Genomic DNA, 21,413 nt, shown 5'->3' with positions numbered 1-21,413 from the left:
TTTAACTAAAATTACGAATTTTGAAATTAATATGATTTCTTAAAAGGTAAGCGAAGCTTAAGTGTTCCTTCACTAATTAGTTTACCCTAATTTATATTTTACATAAATTTGCTCAGAATAAAGTTCCATTATTTAATTCTATGTTGAACACGGGTGAGAAAAAATGGATGAGCTTTTTTCTGTGGAGTGAATATTTAAAGAAAATAATAAGTTATTATTAATTTAAAAATATTTTTTCACTTCAATCCATCAAAGAATATAAAAATGGATTTAATCTACCTTTACATGAAAACATTTTAAAATTTGCTGTATTAATTAGGCATAAAGGCTTCGGAAATTCAGACGATAACAATGATTCATTAATTAAAATATTTATTATATAATATAAAAAAGATATTAAATGGAATAAAAGTTATTAATTATTTCAAATTTCACGTATTTGAAAAAAAAACATGTTTAATCTCTAAACAAATAGACTATTTATTAAATTATAGCAAAAAAGATTTTAACGAACTTGAGGATTCGAAATGAATAAAACATTTAAAAAAAGTATGCAATTAAAAATAAACATGTAATTATTATAAATATTTAATTAACTGTAATATTTGAATGTATATTACCGTCATTGAGAAACTCTTGCAAATGTCAGAATAATACCTGTAACTCTGCAGCACCTAGAATAAGCTCTATCTAAAGAAAATGGCTCACAAGTATTTTAATTCCATTATAAAGTACTCAATTGGCTATTTTTTGGCGAAAAATGTTTGGGAATAATAGCCACAAGAAGGGATACTTCTAAGATAAACAATCCGGTGTTTAATTTTTTGCGGCTTCATGGTTGCATTTCTTTCGCTTAATTTAAGTGTAAAATCTTGGGAATATAATATAAATGAAGACTAATTCGGCTAGAAGACTAATGTTTTTATAATCTGTATCTAAACTAGATAATGAAAACACCAAGTTTAATTAGGTAACGTAAAGCAAAGGGAAATCCCCGTTTTATGAACAACCAAAAGCTTTGTAGTTTCTTTTTTTAATCCTCACAAGTTTTATTTCTAATGGTGAGGCAAAAATAAAAATAAATGAACAGGAACAGAAGTAAAGATGACACAACAATAAATTGACCGAAGTCATTGCCTCATAAGTTCTCGGAGTCGCCCCTAAGGACTGCACAGTGGTGTCTATACATAGGGATATTAGATAATCCTCACAAGTTACGTGATTGAAATAGTTTATACTTAGTATTTTTTTAAAAAAGTGAAAACAAAAACTTTAAAATACAGATGAAAGTTAAATTTCCTTTATGATTGTATGAGTTTCTTTGAAATAGCTGTTAATGGTGAAACAATGAAATTCTTGATAGATGGTTTAAACAATCTTAAAAAAAATATTCTTTTCATGTAAAATTAACAAAAATATATTTTTTAGAAGTATTTTTTGTGTGAACTAATTTGGATTTGTTTATTCTTTATCATTGTGCAGCAATTCATGCTATCGACTTTGTACCGTGATTATATATACATAGCTGCCAACTCTACTGGATTTTGCCAGATTCACCTGGTCTACTGGTTTAATAAAAATTCTCCTGGCTTCTGTGCATTTTAGAAAATTCCCTAAAATTGAAAAAGTTACCTTAAAAAATCCCTATTGAAATAGAATTTTTGCGCAGATTATTGCTTGCTTGAACATTTAAATAAGTGTTACTAATGCATGAAGAAGCGAGCCACATTTATAAAAGTCAGTTGACTATCTTTAATGAATTAAATCCTTATTACTATTCAAAATTAAGAGTAAACATAATACATTACATCGAGTTCATTCAGTGTTAATTGTAACTGGAAAATATTGCAGTTTTTTATTTTTATTTTGATGGCTAAAAATACCTAAAATTCCCTACGTGTAAAATATTAAAAACATTTTGTAACAATTGTCAAGAAATTTATTCTATTTCGTAAAATCTACTGGATTTTTCCCTATCCATGTTTGCAGCTATGTATATATTATATAATGCTGATAGCTATTTTTTTTAAATTTCAATACTCTTTTTAATACTAAGAACTAAACTACTGTTTTCGAAAACTCATAATAAAATTATTGGGCATTGATTTTGAAACTAATATTATAAAGGAAAATGCATTTTTATTGTAATCCACAATCAACTAATAACATTATTTACTAAACAAATTTGATAAAGTAAAAAATACATTAAAAAAACACTAGAATTTTATCAAAATAAATGTCACTTATTCAACAAAAATGTTTAAAAGATATTCAATAATAAAACTCAAGCTGAATTACGGAACAGAAAAATTTAAGAAAAGTTTCATTGATTTAAATTATTTATACATTATCAATTGGCTGTTGTGTTAATTAAAGTTACAGGGTTGTGTCCATGATTATAGTATAATATAGCACCACGAATATAGTATATATACTTGCTATGAATGAGACTCTGACAATAACGGTGTTAAATAATAATGCAATAATAACATTCAAAAAACTGTCACACTTGTTGTAATATCACTGAGGGCAATAACACATTGCTTCATCAGAATTGCCTCGATTCATTTTAAGTTCACAATTTTAGGGGTTTGCCTTCATTTAAGATACTTATGCAACATGTTTTTAGTTCTCGCAGAATATCTCAATCCTGAAAGAGCAAGTTACTAAACAAATAAAGAGATTCAATTAATTTCGGAAGAATCTCTCATACTAATTGTAACGCTTGTTGTGATATCACTGATGGCATTTACACATCGGTCCGTCAGAATTGCATCAACTTACGTAACATCATTTTTTGGAGCATTTTAAGTAGATAATTTTTAGGGGTTTGGTCTCAGACTACTTACCATGCAACATTGTTTTAGTTTTCATAGAATATCTCAATCCTGAAAGAGCAAGTTACTAAGCAAATGAAGAGATTCAATTCATTTCGGAAGAGTCTCTCATACTAATTGTGACACTTGTTGTGATATCACTGCTGGCATTGCACATTGCTCCGTCAGAATTACATCAACTCACGTAACATCATTTTTTGGAGCATTTTAAGTTCGTAATTTTTAGGGCTTTTGCCTCAGACTCTCTCTCAGACGTTTGTCTCAGACTAGTTCTCGCAAAATATGCCAATTCTGAAAGTTGCAAGTTATAAGTAAATAATGAGATCCAATTCTTTACAGAAGTGCCCATCATTCTAATTGCAGCATTTGCTGTGATATCACTAAGGATATTTACACATGGCTCCGTCAGAACTACATCAACTCATGTAACGCCATTTTTTTTATGCATTTTAAATTCATAATTAAGGGTTTGGCCTCAGATAAGATAGTCATACAACATGTTTTTAGTTTTCACAGAATATCTCAACCCTGAATCTTGTTGTGATATTACTGATGGCATTTACACATCGCTCCGTCAGAATTGCACCAACTCACGTAACGCCATTTTTTGATACATTTTAATTTTTTAAATTAAGTAGTTTGATCGCAGACTGGATACCAATGCAACATTTTAACTATAACTCAAATGCATCTAACTTACACCGAAAATTCATATTTTATTAGCGCTTTATAAGACTTATACGTTGTTGGTGGTGACAGAAGCAATTATTTCCTCTGTAGCATTATAGCTTAAAAGAGTGAATATATATTTATTAGATGAGTGATACTATATTGATATTGATATTATATCGATATAAATATTCGATAGCACCTTTGCTACACAATGACGACGAGATTATCTTTATTAGATGAGTGATACTATATTGAGATTGATATTATATCGATATAAATATTCGATAGCACCTTTGCTACACAATGACGACGAGATTATCTTTATTAGATGAGTGATACTATATTGATATTGATATTATATCGATATAAATATTCGATAGCACCTTTGCTACACAATGACGACGAGATTATCTTTATTAGATGAGTGATACTATATTGATATTGATATTATATCGATATAAATATTCGATAGCACCTTTGCTACACAATGACGACGAGATTATCTTTATTAGATGAGTGATACTATATTGATATTGATATTATATCTATATAAATATTCGATAGCACCTTTGCTACACAATGACGACGAGATTATCTTTATTAGATGAGTGATACTATATTGATATTGATATTATATCGATATAAATATTCGATAGCACCTTTGCTACACAATGGCGACGAGATTATCTTTATTAGATGAGTGATACTATATTGATATCGATATTATATCGATATAAATATTCGATAGCACCTTTGCTACACAATGACGACGAGATTATCTTTGCAGCAACATATTCCACTGCCCCTACAACAGCATCTGCATATGCACCATATGAAAGCAGCAACTATTACGATACATATAAGAACTTCAAGTAGTTCCCAAATCATTCTCCTTCCTTGGACCTAGAATGAAAATAATACTTTAATCAAATGAATTAAAATATTGTAACGAAATCACAATATTGAGATTTTTTGTCTTAACATAGAAGTTAATACCGTCATGTGGGGCTACTTTGTGCAGGATTTCTCAGTTTTTGAACTTTGACATGTAAAAAACTATGTTAATTCAAACTTAAATAAAATTTATCGATATTATATTCATAACTGGACTCAGACGAGTGAATTTGATCAATATTGGCATTATTTGTATGTAATATTTACGAATAATAGGTCAAAACATGCCTTGCACAAAGTAGCCCCCAAGTGGGGCTACTTTGTGTAGCATTGGAATTCAGTTTAATAATCACGTTTTTGGTAAAATATTGATATAAAATTGTTAAAAAAGTTAATTGTTGACATTTTTAATAACAAAAACATCAAGATATGCAAAGATATTAGTTTGAAAATAATTTTACTATTTTCTTTAAAGAATTTTTTCTTGAAAAGAATGTTTATTTCATAACATTTGAGTTTAAACAAAAGGAAACCATATACATTTTTGAACATTGAAATGAATGAAATTTAGAAAATAATAATTATTACATATTCATTATCATTTATAATACTGATAAATTTGAACATAACATGCTTGAATGAACATGACAGAACTTGCTCTTCAGTTTCTGTCAAAATGACCTGATGTCCTATAAAATATATTTTTATGTGTTAAATCGTTTTGTAACAAACCAATACCCTGTGGTGCCACCTATGTCCCCACCACCGAGACTCAGTTCAAGTTCGGATATGAAACCCTAAACATGACTTTTCCCCTTTCCCCGAGTTTTCTTTAATTTTAATTCTTTTTACTTTTGTTCAAATGTAATTTATGTTTGTATCTGTGGTTATTAATTAAATTTCTTTATTAAGTGTACTTTTAGTCACTTTTGTCCTAATTTACAATTAATTTGAAATAGCCGATATTCCGTTACACTACAGTTTGATTAATTCATTAGAAAAATCTTTGTAGACGAAAAATAATAGTTTACCAGCACGTTTCACGTGTTTCTTGTGAATTTTATTAGAGATAGTATTTCTGTGGATTTTGTACTTCCGAGAAGCTTCTGCAATCGACATACCACCAGCAACTGCTTGCAAACATTGTTGCAGCTTTTCGAAAGTGTAGTCATGGTAGTTTCTCGTTCCAGATATTTTTTTATAACGTCTGAAAATTTTTCGGTCGAAAAAAAAAACGAATGAAACTTTGCACGAAGTAGCCCCACAGTGCATTTTTTTTCATTTTCTGTTTATTTGTTATTAATTTTCAAAATTTTTTAACGCTAACATGATATAATTGTTTATTAATATATAAATACAAAATTTTGCACTTACGACAATTGTTTTATCAACGTCTTTGCATTTCACAGCTAAAGTTTCCACGCACACTTTTCGACGTCTGACGTTCTCGGAAAGAAGTTGACATTGGATAAACAAAACACACTCTGAGATTGTTTTAAAATTCGAAAAAAATGTTTGTAGTAATAGAGGAGACTTCTATCTTTAAATTCTACGCATTTTCAACGTGAAAAAAACATAATACTGAATAGCAGCACTTGAAAAGTGTCAAATTAGAATTTGCACTGCAGAAAGTAGCCCCACATGACGGTACCTTATTTCAGCTCCGAAACGCCAAAATATAGAGCTCTCTTGATCAGCTGTTCCCAAAAATTTTCCTTCGGAATTTTAGGGTTCCATGAAAAGATTAGCATTAGAAAGATTTTTTAAACCAGAAATAATTATACTTATTTCCAATCCCTAATCCATAATTTATTTAATATTTTGAACATTTTTAAGGAATCTATGTGTGTAAAATGTTAGAGGAAATATGCAAATTTTTTGTAATATGATATTTTTGATATTGTAGTCACAATATTAGGATTTTTGTCTCCATATAGAAGTTAATACCATATTACAGTTCCCAAACTCCAAAATATAGGACTCTCTAGATCAGTGGTTCCTAAAAAGTTTCTTGCTCAATCCTAGGACTTATTGAAGCGATTCGATTTTTTTAAAACCAGAAATAATTATATTTATTTCCAATCCCTAATCCATAATTTATTTAATATTTTGAACATTTTTAAGGAAATGTGTGTAAAATGTTAGAGGAAATATGCAAATTTTTTGTAATATGATATTTTTGATATTGTAGTCACAATATTAGGATTTTTGTCTCCATATAGAAGTTAATACCATATTACAATTCCCAAACTCCAAAATATAGGACTTAGATCAGTGGTTCCTAAAAAGTTTCTTGCTCAATCCTAGGACTTATTGAAGCGATTCGATTTTTTTAAAACCAGAAATAATTATATTTATTTCCAACCCCTAATCCATAACTTATTTCATATTTTGAATTTTTTTAATGAACCTATGTGTGTAAAATTCCGATAGATATAAGCAATTTTTTTAAAAAAAGTCTATTTAAATAATAATATGTTGAATAAATTATAGAAAGGATATACATTTATACAAGAATTTAGTAAGTATTTTTCACCGAGTTACTCAATTCAAAATAAAATAACAACATTCTTAAGTAAAGAATTGGTTTTCTGATAACTGTGATAATTTTTTTTTTGAAAACCATAATTCAGTTTGTTTAAGTCATTCGCAGCATATGCAGACACTAAGAACAATTCATAATAATTAAATATTTTATTTTTTAATTGCATTAAATATTTTGAAAATAATTAGCAGTCTTATACAATGATTATTAGCAGTTTTATACAATGATTTTTATAATTACAGTCTTTTTTAATTGCTGTTCTATATCTTAAATAACTAAAGATGTTCTAGTTCTAGATCTTTGACATCTAATAATACAAGACAGTTATTAGATGTTCTAGATTTGTTAAAATAGCTACATTCAAAAATTAAGAATTGTTAATAAAAAATTTTCTTTCTTTCCTTTTTTTGTTTGGAAAGCCATTATTCAATTTTTTTTTAATCATTTTCAGCACATGGATACACCAAGAACAAATTCATTAAACATTTTTTCTTTGCATTCAATATTTCGACAAAAAATAGCAGTCTTATTTGTTAGTATATTCAAAGCTATAAATGAACTTTTTTTTTTATATAATTTTGATTTATTTCCACTAAAAGAAGCTCGATTAATTAGGTTTTCATAACCATAAAAAAATGGAGAACGATGTTGCAACTTAAGAAAAGGCCATTGCGTTATAGGATTTATGTAACCATCCGCGGCAGCATATAGTTCCGTTTTATTTCGTTATAAAATTATACAAATATGCCTATAAAACAATTTAAAAGCTTTTAAAAGTTAAACACGTCGGGCAAAAATATAATTCGTGCTATCTTTTACGATATATATGATAGAATTATCAAAAAAGAAGTTATAGCTTCGTAGTCTTACTGGAATCCTAGACTTGGCGACATATTTCGATAAATAAGGCGAGCATTCGTTTGAAAAGGAACAATTATGTAACGTTGCAAGAGGACTGGATTTAATTGGACCACTAAAAATAGCGCGTCTTGTGCTGACATGCTCTTAACAAATCAAAGAGATAAGGAATTTTTGCTTTTATTTCATTGCGGTCGAAAATAGTCTGCACGAAATGAAATCAATTATTCCTTCTTAAGTTTCTTTAAATGCGAAAGAAAAGAAAAATAGCATATCTGTTCCGATTTTTAGATTTCATTTTTATTAGTTCTGATTACTTGTTAATTTATTATTCAATAAGTTTTGTTTTCCTTTATTTCACACCATTTAAGGAAAGCAGTCAAAGAAAAAGGCAACGTCGTTTCAAGAGTTGGCGTTGTTGATATACGTTTGCGCGGGGAGCTTGGCATCCATTTGGCGTACACTTAGATGCAAAAAGGCTCTCTCCTTAGCAGTGGCGTACGCAGAATTTTTTCAAGGGGGGTGTTCATAATTTTCTGAAACTGCTAAAAGAAATTCGAGTCTGTAATAAAGCACTATTATTTATCTAATTTAGACAGCTGGACAATTTTGACTTTTTATTTCGACAACATTGTTTAGTTAAATTTTGATTTGATTTTTTTAAGTTTAGGAACATAATGTAATATCTTCTGAAAAAAGTCCAATGTCATACGGGTGGGAAGTAACACTTTGAGGACCACTTTCACATTCATCAGATTTTGTTATGCTAGAAACGTTTTCTTCAACTGAAGTATCACATTTCTGTACAACAAAAAAACTTACATTGGTACTAGATGCTGTGCCCTCACTAATTTCAGGTCGTGATTTTTTCACAAAATAATTAAAAATCGTTAAATTCTTGCGTTTTGACATTCTAAAGATCCAAGAACAGCAAATATCTCTCTCTCTCTATATATACATATATTGGCACAGAAATATCCGCTATGCTAGGATCTCAAAGTTTCGAGCTGGAATGAATAACTTCAACGAGCACAGTATCTCCAATGGTATTGTTACTAATTTTTTCCCTAGTCGAAATAGTGGCGACGACGGGTTCAGCGATTGAATGAACTTTTTGTTAAGACAAAACAGATTTAACGACAAGCTCCGAAAGACAAGCGGCAGAGATAGATCTTAGACTGACTAACTAACTCCACTGTACTCCGTTCCCCCTTTTATATAATTTTTCACCGCATCTTCAAAATTCTCGAATTGTCTTTAAGACGACAGAACGTCTAGGATTCCAGTAATCATTGCGTAAAGACCTCGCGAATGACAGCTAGTCTCGAAAACTATTATACTGGCAGGACAGAAAGGAACCAGTCCGTAACAGTATCACGTGAATTTGGTTTCAAAACTACAACCCTATTATAGTAAATGTTTTTTCACTATTCTGAGAAATACCGTGAGAAAAAAAGGCAAATAAAAATATATAGTCTTGAAAAATAATAGCACGCATAATTTCTACTAAAAGTTTTATTTTTGCCATTTTATCTGAGCTTAAGGGGGGTGTTTAAACCCCTAAACCCCTCCCTTGCGTACGCCACTGCTCCTTAGAGATAATGGTTTTTTCTTAACTTGCAACAGAGTATAGATCTTCTAATAGGTAAGGCTTTTTCCTGAGGTCTACACAAGTGATGGCGGGAAAAAAAACCGAAGAAAAAAGCACCTTAGTAATTCTTGTATAAATGTGAAGTCGAAATCAATTTCAAACTCTGTTGAACCCGAATTCGATGTCACTAAATAATTAGTCGAGCGTTGATCGGCCTGTGTAGGGGGCAGAGAACTGTCCTTACATCAGAAAGGTTCTGGGTTCGAATCGGGGGCAAGGCATGGATGTTTTTTTCTTTCTGTGTTCTATGTCCTTTGTGTGTGAATGTGACCCGCCCTAAAAACGGGTTGTGGTAGGGTGACGTGGGGGACGCTGCTCCACCTCCGTGGCTCCGTCCAAGGCCACCTCGAAAGAAGGAGGAGTTACTCCTTTTTCTTTGGAGGCGGTCTTGCTTCGCCACAAGTGCCCACTGGGTAACGAAGAGAGAGTTAGCAATTCTGGCACTTTCTGTGGCCGATGGGCAGTAGTTCCAAATGACCACCATTAAAAAAAAAATAATAATAATTAAATTTAAAGAAAAAAAAACATGTAAATTTACCAACGAAATTCGAAAAATAAAAATGAGCAAAATACAATACTAAATAAACCACAGTAGCCGGAAGAGAAAAAAGATGAAATACAGAACATGAAAAATCACAATGGCTCAGATGCGCGAATCAGGGTTAAATGCATTTCCACGTTTTATGGAGAATTAAAGAGAAACTAATGAAATGAATAAAAAAAAAATTTCCAGGGCATCAAGATGAGCTGACGTGACTGAAATAATTTTAACATTGTCGAAATCGAATTCATACCCAAGATTCCGACAGTATAAAGCAATTGATGATTTCTCGAATTCTTGATGAATCTATTATGTCAAAAATTTCCTTATGTCTAAAACAAGTCTATATTACCTAATTGTATTGTTAAAATTTATCAATTAATAATAGTCTCTCGGGGAGTAAATTTTTTGACGAGTTAAACATTAAATATATTATTAGAGTTAGAACTGCACAAATTTTCTTTATCAGTCATTTTATAAAAGCAGCAAATGAATTAAGCTTCGTTATTAATGAACAAAAAACAAAATTTATGGCATCACCATCAGTGCATGCGTTAATCATACGCATACCCTCCAACTGCTACGGAATTTCCGTAGTTTCAGAAATCTTCTTTTCAGACGGTAGCAAAATTAATGTCTTAATATTTTAAAAAAATTAATTTTAGCGTAACTTGTCCACTATTACTTATAAAAGTGCAGGCCATATTGGCTAGATTCTTAAGTTCTGATAAAAGTTTTATGAGAGATCCATTTGCTTTAAAAATTTCTACTTTGGTTCGCTACCACTAGAAAGAATTATTTTCAAAATCCTCATAAGTTGGAGGGTATGCATACGTAACCATCATGCGTAACATCATGCGTAAACATCATGCGTAATCATGCGTAAACATCAATAACAATTATTAGGTCTATTCACTATCTATCCCTAAAAAAAAAATACCGGATGTCTTGGGCTGTTCCATGACGTCATAACATGACGTAACTATTTTTTTTCCTTTTTAACGTAGCGAGTGTGTTTCATTCGTTAGTTTGTAACAGTTGAAACGATAGAATTGAAACAATATTGAATATTTTTAAACAGTTATTCACTTTATTTTAATTCTTAATGAGAGAATCACATAGTTTGTTCGTTCCATTAAAGAAAAAAAAAGATATTGTTATGGCTCGGAACTGAGATCTACGTTATGTAAATTGCTAGTATGTTATTTTATATTTTATTTTAGTTAATAGTCGCAATCATATGAACAAAATAGTTCTAGGAATAAATATTGAATGATTAGGTTTGATACGTGATTAAATTTGTATCACTTTTATTTCATTCTCATTCTCATCTTAATTCTTATTTTTCTTTTCATTCTCATCTTAATTCTTAATTCTCATTCCCATCTTAATTTTTCTTTTCATAGCAAATTGCCCATAACTTGAATCATTTATAATTTTTTTTAAACTTTAAATAAAAACTTTATGCTAAACTTTATAATTCAACTACACAAAACAAAAATTTACAACTCTACTATTTTTATACTTCAAAAATAAACTTTATAACTCAAATTAGTTTAAATCAAATCATTCGTATCATTCAGAGAAGGTTATAAATAGGTTCCTTGTGCTGCCATCTGTTGATAATAGAGAAAACCACCTTCAGAAATAAGATGAATAGTTACGTATGGCAGTGAAACTTGGACTAAACAAATCTAATTTAACAAATCTTCACAGAAAAATTTTGAAAGGAATTTTCAGTCTAAATAAAGTATATAATACACTGTGGATATTGAGCAACACTAGTGAACTTGACCAATAATCAAGCGAAAAAAAATCCAGTTTGATTTATTAAATCAAGACTTTTGCCATGGCCAGAGTTCATTGAAAGGTTAAACGATATTAGAAATCGTAGTAAAGTCCTTAAATTGTAAATCTTTAAATTCAAGACCAATAGGTGGACCGGAAAAAATAAGATTACACCAAAGATCGAAACACCTTGAAGGAGAAAAACAGGAAGTCAAAAGATAAATATTGGAAAGTCTGAAACGATATTGTTCTGCAAGACAAGACTTACAGCAGGCTGTAGTGTCGTAGAAATAAGTAAGTAATAAAATATTTCAATTTAATACAATATTTTTTAAAAATAAATAACTCGTTGAAAAGGCATTGTTTGTTTATTACGATATAACAATGTTAGTACAATAAGAGTTATTGAAATTAAGAATTGTTTTTGATTTGCTAAAAAGTTCTATTCAATTTGTTGAATAATAAAAAGTGAGGAAAGCTGCTTTCCGTAAATTTTAAATGAATCCTTGTATGTTAATTAATTTTTTCAAAGAAATATTTAATTAGGCTCAGAAAATTATCTAATTACATGAAATTCCGACTTAATCCGAAACGAATTGATCATTATATTTATATAATTAACAAAATGCTTTTTCCCGTGCTATTTTTTCCTATTTCTTTTTCGCTCTTTTTAGACGCTGCTGTTTTTTTTTCTACAGAAACGGGCGGGAAAAGAAACGTATGGTATGGTGTCAAAGATGGACATTGAAATGATGCAAAAGAAGGGAAGGGATCGGGATAGCCTGGTCGGTAGAGCGCTGGCTCGAACCCCTCCGGCTAAAGACTCCCCATGTGTTAAAATGGTGACTGATGTACGCTAAATCTGCCTAGTCCCAAAATCCTCCATGTTCCCATAACAGATTAATACCTCTGGGGAGAACCGCGATGACTCAGGGGATAGAGTGCTCGACTTCTAATGCGGCGAACCGGGTTCGAATCCCAGTCGATACGAATTCCATATCTCGCTTGCGCCGACCACAGTGCTGACTTGAAATATTCTCAGTGATAGAGGGTTCATGGGTTAGAGTCCCCTTGCAGTCAGGCTAATCGTAGGAGGTTCTTGTGGTCTTCTTCTCCATGTAACGCAAATGGCTCCATCAAAGAGTCCTCCACGTAGGCAAATTTCTCTTAGTACTCGATTCAGGAATTCCCTTGTCTTCTGGATTGGGTTCAAAATTACAAGGCTACTGAGCTGAACGTTAGTAGTCGTAAACCCACAAAATTGGGTTCAACGACGATTATACACCCTTGTGCAAATTAATTCAAACAAACTCAATAAATTCAGAAAACTAAGAGAAAATGCTATTTTATTTAAATTTACACAAACTCAAAAATTTTTAGTACATAATATGATCTCCACGACACTTTATTATCATTTGGACACGATTCGGCATGGATTCCACTAATTTTTTACAGTCATTTATAATATTTGTATCCTTGTACCACACATGAAATAACGCCGTGATTAGCTTCTCCATAGTTGTACAGTCCATATTTAATAGGCGATTCTTGCATATGGCCCAGAGATTCTCAATTGGGTTGATATCCGGAGAGTTCCCTGGCCATTCCAATGTCTCAATTTGATTCTCAGACACGAATTTCTTGACAATTTTGGACGTATGGCAAGGAGCTAAATCCTATTGAAAAATCCCTGTTACATCTGGGTATCGTTTCTTCAACTCTGGAACAACTTTTTTACCCAGAATAGTAATGTACTGCTCAGAACGCATCATACCGTCAATAGGCTACAAAGGTCCAACTCCATTGTAACCGAAACAACCTCAAAACATCTTCTTTAAAAAACACGAAAAAAAAAAGTTTGTTTCAATTAATTTGCACAAGGGTGTAAAATAAATAAAAAAATACTTCTGGGCAGAGCTCTGGGCTTGTCCGCCCGTCCTCGACGGTCAAAAATTCTCCGCGGACAACGAATTTCTCGAATCCGACGTCCGTGTGGACGGCCATTTTCCCGTTAATGTTCGTGATACATTTTCAATTTTTGTTATCTTACAAGAATCTTGTAAGTTACAAGGCAGCAAAATGACCCACAATACAGCAACATACTGAGCATATATTGATGTTTTCTCTGTCTGGGAGTACTGCAGCGGTTGAAAGGGGCTTTGCAGCAATAAACTTACAAAAAAACACAATACGTACTGGTCTTAAACAAGAAGCTTTAAAAGCAATTATGAACATCTACCTAAATGGAAAAACCCTTTCAGATTTCTGTTCAGGAACCTCTGTAAATCATTAGCTTGATTGTGGAACTGGCAAACGTCACATTTGACTCATTTAAAAAACGCATTACCCTCGGATAACTTGACATTTCAGATAACTTGACCCTTGTCATTTAAATTATTTCATAAAAGAAATATACTAGGTAACTATTAGTAACCTAGTATTTCTTTTATTACTGTATAATGTAATCCTAGTAACGACTAATTCATTGTGCAATTTATATAAATGTTTGTAATAAATGGGAGAAAATTATATTTTTATTTATTTAAAAGCGACGGGTTAGTTTCAATGGAGGACGGGTGCATTGTTGGACAAGCCGTCCTCGGGAACGGGTAAAATTTCTGAGTTTTTTCGAGCCCTGCTTCTGGGGATACTGAATGGGAGATTAATCGTTCTCTGATTCTAGTCAAAATTATGATCTGTGAATGAATGAATGGATGTATGAATGGGTCCGCCCTATAAACGGGATTAACATATGAGTGTGGTAGAAGTTGAATTCTTGGCCCTAGATGGCGCCACTGATAAACAGGCTGATAACATGGCTTGACAGGCATACGTCAATAACAAAGGAAAAGAAACGAAAATTTTAATCAATTGGTTTTGTTTTGATTTCATTTATTTCATAATCGACGTTGAACAGCAAATCCATTTTTCGGTTCGGGAGTTCAATTCCAAATTCTCGTAAATTCGAACTCACCCCAAAAGACGAGAAAACTTTTGTATCAAACGTCGAGAAAAAATGGCCTTCATGGAACTAACCTGCAATTGCGATACATGACTCAGAAAACCAAAGAAAAACTTTCCCTGTTCGCAGAATGGCTGAGGGATTCTGACCCTCTGAGGGTATTATATATTTGTGAGCAAAAATTTCTCGACTCACTTCTCAAATGGCCAAATACCCAAAAAATAAAATAAACATTAAAAATCCAAACTTTGGATCCCTCTCTTGACCTTATTATTAGGACTAGATTTCCCAGATTGTGACTACCACTTATATTTTGTGGAACAGAAATCCGAATTCGTCGGAAAAAAAGGTATCTTTATTCAGAGAAGTACGTTTTTGTGTCTGATTTCGTTACTTAAAATATCGTCTGCACTTATTAATTAGCATATTTGAAGATACGTCCTCGAACCATTAAGATTCTAGAACGTGAAGATCCTATAATTCGATCAAAAGTAATTCGTGGTATTCCGTTTATTTTTTGATCACTGTACAAAATAAATTTACTCTTTTTTCTTTTAAATTACAGGTATGTTCTTTTGCGGATAAATTTTTATGTTCATTCTCTTTTACAAACATACTTTCAAAAAAAAAAAAAAAAAAACGTTGCTTACTTTGCATAAAAAAAGTTGGCGTGCATAAAAAAATAATAAGTTGATGAAAACGCTACGGACAAAAGCCGCGGAATTGAGTAATTAACATCTGATGTAATAGAATATGGTCGTACAGCTTATTGTTTTTTTAAAAACATTGTTTATTGTCTTTTCGAAAATTTGTCAATGAAAATAGGAAAATTTATCTTTATATACAAAGACAATAATGCCTCTTTAAAGCTTTTTTAAAGCAAAGTTAATTAAGTAATTTTCAGGAAAAATAATTTTTTAATTCTATAGTTATTAAACAAAAAATATGCATTTAGAGTCGACTTATTATCGTTTGAAATTTATTTTTTTCTTTTAATTTTTGTTTCTTTTGTCCTCAACTTGTTGGGTTTTGACGGAGTAATTTGATTTGAAGAAAAAAATTTTAAAAAATTTCTTTATTAATTTCAAATTATAGTTGATTAAAATTACTTAGTTTGCAGAGAACTATTTATTATTTATTGTTTAGCTATGACATAAATTTATTGTAAAATCATATTATCATTTGGAGTATTTTTTTTACCTCAATTCTCATTGTTTCTAAATTCATAAATCCAAATCCCTATCATAAATCGTTATTATCTTTAATTTTTCCTTATCTTTATCATGTCATTCGTAATGAATTACTAATCATAATTATTTAATTATTAATTTGTAAGGAATCATTTGTAATTAATTCTTTAGCATATGGGATGACTAGAGGTATTTATTATAACATCATAGTATCGTTTGAAATTACTTTTTTATCTTAATTTTCGGTGTTTCCATTTTTTTAAGAAATCCTTTATCATATTGTTTATAATTAGTTATAAATTATAAGTATTTAATTTGTTAAGAATTATTTACTATTAATTCTTTAGCTATGAGATGAAAATATATTTTTAATATAGCATCATATTATTAATTAAAATTTCTTTTTTCCCTCAATTTTTTTCCTTCAATTTCATTTAACATTTGTTGAAAATTTTTTGTTATCGTTTATAATTAATTTTTAATTATAATTACTTATACCAACTATTGAAATAATTTAAGCGAAAAAAACATAAAATTGAATTTCATTGAAATATATGTGTGATATTACGTCGATCAATTGAAAAAAAAAAGCATTACTTTGAAAAAATATGTTTGCCAACAAGTTAACAATGTTGATTAAAATGCGTACACTATATTAAAATATATATTCTATTACGTTTAATAAGATTAAAAAGATTTACTACAAAGATGTTTTTCAGATAGTCTTAGAGTTCAAAATCATAAAAATATCAAAAATTACTAACATGATTAAAATTCTCCAAAAATACATTTTCAACAAAATCTCCTACTTCAGTTAATTCTTCAATTATTTATTCTAACTGTTACCTCAGTTAATTATCCTGACTTTTAAAAAAACATGTTTTTTCTGGCAGTTATGATGTCAAAAATCAAGAAATAAACATTTACTAATAGTATTACATTTTTTAAAAATTAAATATTTAACAAAATCTCATACTTCAATAGATTGGAAATGACAATCAACGGATTACATTAGTTCGAAAGGATGTATTTGGCATCAAATAATCAATGTAGTTTGAAATCGTTGAAAATTATAAAAATATGCATGTTTTAAAGTTTAATAACATGTATACACTAATCATCCTTTTCCAAACAGTCAGTGTCTAAAATCATAAAATAAACTTATACTAAAAAGATAAAAATTATCCCAAAAAAGTGAATATTTAACAAAATATCTTACCTCACGTTATTTCCGACATAAATTAGATTTGTAGTGACAATTAATAGAATTTGTGAATATTATAGTTTCTTCGCTCCTGTCTGGAGTTACTAATGAAAACAAAACCATGAAATTCTTACAAGAGGTCTTTTTTTTTTTCTCAAATGAATATTTTTTTCTTTCTTTTTTCTTTTTATTTAGTTACATCACGGGAAGAAACGGGTAAAAATATTCCCGTCATTTTCTTTCTTATCACGTGATTTCATCACGTGATAAGTGCTTGAGTGGGATATAAGTGAAAGTGAAACTGTTTCTTGAATGCACTTTTGGTTGCGTTTCAGACTTACAATTATAATTTCGAGTTTTATAGGAATCGATCATTCGGAAAATTTAGGGCTTCTTTTTTTATTTTTTAAAAAAAAAATACTGCAATTAGTGTTTTTTAAAAAAAATGAAAAACTATTTTTGTATCTAAATTAGAACAAGAAGTTTATTTTTTTGTTGTTCCATTAATCTTTAATATATGCAGAAGTTTCGGATTTTTGTTTTTCCAGAATATCTTTCTTTCTCACTTTTTTTTCAAAATTTAAGGCAATAAATCTTCCTGAAATTAGGAGTAATTATAATCCAGCCATTTTACTTTAATTTGCATTCAGGAAATGAAAAAAAATTATTTTCAATTTTAATGCATAATATTTTTTTTTAAACGATAAAGAATGAAGCAAATTGAAAAATAAAATTTTTCATCTTTTTTTAAAAATGTAATAACTGTTGTTAAATTTGTATTATTTTAATGAAAATTGACCATTTCCTGAAATTTAATCATTTAATTATCCAAATTAAAAATGAAATTTTAAAGCTTAATATTTCCAAAAATATCAAAAATTGAAGACTTTATTTTTTATGATTTTTTTTAATTTCAATTATTTTTAAAATGTCTCCCATATAGTTTGTAAGAAATTTAAATTTCTTAAACGGCACATGAATACAAGAAATTTAAATAATATGTACAGATTTGAAATGGTTTTAAAAAATTATCTCAGATCGCCTTACGGTAAGGTCTCTGGTGTTACTAAAATTTGTATAAAATTTTTGCCTTATTTTAACTCAAGTACCATTTCTTTTTGATACCTATAATGGATTATAGTTTTTAATAGCCATAAAAAAAAGTATTTTCTCAAGTTTTAAAGGCAATATATGTACTTTAATGGCAAACATGCTTAGAGAACTAATTTAAGTTCAACCAATTGTAAATAGCAATTTTTAACGTACGACAACTGAAAAACAAATTTAACCGAATAAATGATTTTTATGTTATGTTCTAAGGTATTATGAGAAAATACCTACATTTTACCCCATTTGCCAAATTTTATGGCAGATTACAAAACCTTATTTTTTTCTTAATTTTACCAACACTATACCAGTTTACCAATCCGTTTCGGTAAAATTTTCCGAGATTTTTGATGTTTCCATAGAAGCCGGAACATGGTACATTTTTTGGTGTTTTTGACCTTATTTTTTTTCTCAGAGTGTGTTTTTTTACAAATTTATATGTAAAAAAAATACACACTTTTGAATTATCAGAAACTATCATATTTATCATACTATGAATTATTGTAAATTATCATTATCAAATTTTTTTCTCAGTGTGTATTTTTTTACAAATTTTAATGTGGGACACTTTTGAATTATCATAAATAATCATATTTTTCATACCATGAATAATTACCATATTTTTTTCTCAGTGTGTATGTTTTTACAAATTTTTATGTGGTTCACTTTTGAATTATCATAAAATATTTGAATATGATTTAATGTTGAGAAGTTTTTACAACGTAGATAGTAATCTAGGAATATAAAAATATGTAATTAATTTTATTGATATGTTTTATACATTTTTGAAGGACTGCAAATGAGTTGGCAGTTGCGCAGTCACTCTTCGTATTTTTAAAGCAATTTAAGTACAATATTTCATAACAATTAACAATATTTCATATATATTTCGTTTCTTTTAATTAAAATAATAGAATTATTTGTGTTTCGGCATTACATAGAGTTGAGCAGAATTCATGTTTATTAATAAACAATTGATATTACTCTTGAATTTTAAATGGTTGTAATTTTGTTCAGAAATAGTAGAAAAAGTTAAGCAGAATTTAAAAAACAATTATTTTCAACTCTTTGTATGGAAGTAAATTTTTTCTATTACTCTTTCCTAATACGAAAATTTACAACGTAAACAGTTTATGGCTTTTGCTCATTTTATAGATATTATCGTTATTGTTTCAAAGCTTTACCATGTACAAGAGACATTTAAAATGTATTTTAAATATTTTCTTAATTTTTTATTGAATCAAATATCTTAATTTTTATATAATAACACAATCCCAACTGTGTACAATGTTTTTGAGAGGAGAAACAAAAAAAAATATATTATTTTAACTCCTTATCTAACTTAATTACTATTTGTTTCAGGTTTTTAACAATATTTGTTTAGCAAGCTGCAGATATATAAGCAAAAGAAAAGTTTTGGTTTTCAAGAATTCCAATCAATGTTCTTGAAGTAAAAATATTTATAAAAAAAAAATTAATTTTTTTTTTAAAATTTCAATTATACTATTTATTTAAAAGAATATTAAAATTTTAACAAAAAGAAAACTTAGTAAAACATTTTTTGTACAATATTTATTTACATTATTTCTGCCAATTTTGATGTTCACATTTTATGTTAAGTGTAATTTTTAAAACAACGGTCTCTTTTCGACTGTGTTAGGCTCTCAGGAAAATTTATATTTACGAAGATTGTGCTGTTCGCCACTGAATATATATATATATATATATATATACATAATCTGAATTATAATGCAAATCTGGGTGGATTATAAAAATATGAATGATTTATTAAATGAGTGAATTTAATCCTCGTTTAAAAAAACGTTAACAATATCACAAGAATAATTTTTTATACAATCGAAGCAAAATCAATTAAAATAATAACTTCTCATGTTAAACTCGAAACACCGTACAATTAAAATAAATCATGCCTAAACACGCATTTATATCTATCAGTATTTTCCGTAAGAAGGTGGTGGTGCTGATGGATTATACGGATCTTGTGATGGATACTGTTGCAGTTGCTGATTCATTGGTGCATGTGGACTCCATTCCTGTTGAATCATTTGTCTGTTATCATATTCTGCTGGAGGATATGGGGGTGGTTGCTGAAACTGTGGCTGTCCCATTGGTGGCGGGGCATGTGTATGGTGAACATGCTGTACCATGCCTGGTTGGGCGGGTTGCATATGAGGTGTAGTGTGGTAATGTTGGATTACGATGTTGGGTTGCTCTTGTAGTGGTGGCGGTGGTGGTTGCATTGGTGTGATAATGACACCTTGTGAGACTGAACCACGTGAGCAGCAGCACTTGTAACAGCAGTAACAAATAAGGAAGAAGAATATAATGCCACCTATTGATGCACCTATTGGCACAGAATTGCTGGAGGACGACGAACTACTTCCTGAAATGTAAAATATGTTTTAAAAAATAACTACGCAAGAAAAAAATGTAACTTAAAACAAGGCATGAACAAGAGAAACTTTTTTTTCTCCACATTTTTCTTTTCCATTAAGCCCAGAAATATTAATTTTTAACACGAAAATTGCGGGAGATGTAATTTAAGTTAATGCAAACAATGGATTTTCCATAGATTTAATGAAAATTTACAATTATTGAGGTTTCCTCTTACCTGTCCTAACTAACTTTCCTTGAACTGCTAGCCTCGGAACTGCTTTCGGATTTCTTCGATTGATGGCTCAGTGTTTAACCCCCTAACGATCGTTTAATTTTTAAGAAAACAGTAATAAAAGTGCCTATTTTGCCAAATAAACGTATTTGATTAGTGCTGACATCTAGTTTAAAATAAACTAACCATCTGCAATTACATTAAAAATATCCTGGTACTGCCACATGGTGTTTAAAATGAGAAATAAAATGTTTTCCTGGAAATAGTAGGGCAAAACCTCACCCCGTTATTTTCACGGGAGCATTCATTTTTAAGCGGGTACTCTTTTTAAAACGTAGCTCTGAAAATATGCCATGTATTTATTATAACCTTTAACTTTATATTTATAAACATTCCATCAAATTTACATAAATTGTGAATTGGTTTACATTCATTATGATGCTACTTATAAATTTAATTTGAAACAAAAAGTTGACATAATTTCTCGATATTATCGATTTCAATGTTTGGAGACACAAGCTGATTTAAGTTCTTT

At 29.7% G+C, this 21,413-nt stretch overlaps 1 protein-coding gene and 1 long non-coding RNA gene across 7 annotated transcripts in view; both read right to left on the bottom strand.

Moving 5' to 3' along the window:
• Positions 1 to 4,181: 4,181 nt before the first annotated feature.
• Positions 4,182 to 17,296, bottom strand: LOC122271925 (uncharacterized). Its single transcript, XR_006226671.3, has 2 exons — positions 17,158 to 17,296; positions 4,182 to 4,412 (listed from the first exon to the last, which is right to left on the bottom strand). It is a non-coding gene; the product is annotated as an uncharacterized LOC122271925 (long non-coding RNA).
• A 2,715-nt stretch (positions 17,297 to 20,011) lies between these two features.
• The window catches only part of LOC107444539 (uncharacterized), a 40,860-nt gene continuing 39,458 nt past the window's right edge, over positions 20,012 to 21,413 (bottom strand). For all 6 annotated transcript variants that reach the window (XM_087161609.1, XM_071182640.2, XM_087161607.1 and 3 more), the window contains one exon: positions 20,012 to 20,653. In XM_087161609.1, coding sequence (XP_087017735.1) covers positions 20,202 to 20,653 — 452 coding nt within the window. In that variant the 3' untranslated portion in view covers positions 20,012 to 20,201. The remainder of the gene's footprint in view (positions 20,654 to 21,413) is intronic.

Source organism: Parasteatoda tepidariorum, chromosome 4 (genome assembly GCF_982258835.1).
Source record: "Parasteatoda tepidariorum strain Cologne lab strain chromosome 4, Ptep-v5.0, whole genome shotgun sequence".
Taxonomy (NCBI): domain Eukaryota; kingdom Metazoa; phylum Arthropoda; class Arachnida; order Araneae; family Theridiidae; genus Parasteatoda; species Parasteatoda tepidariorum.
The sequence above is the reverse complement of the archived record's forward strand: the minus strand, read 5'-3'. Positions and strand labels throughout refer to the sequence as shown.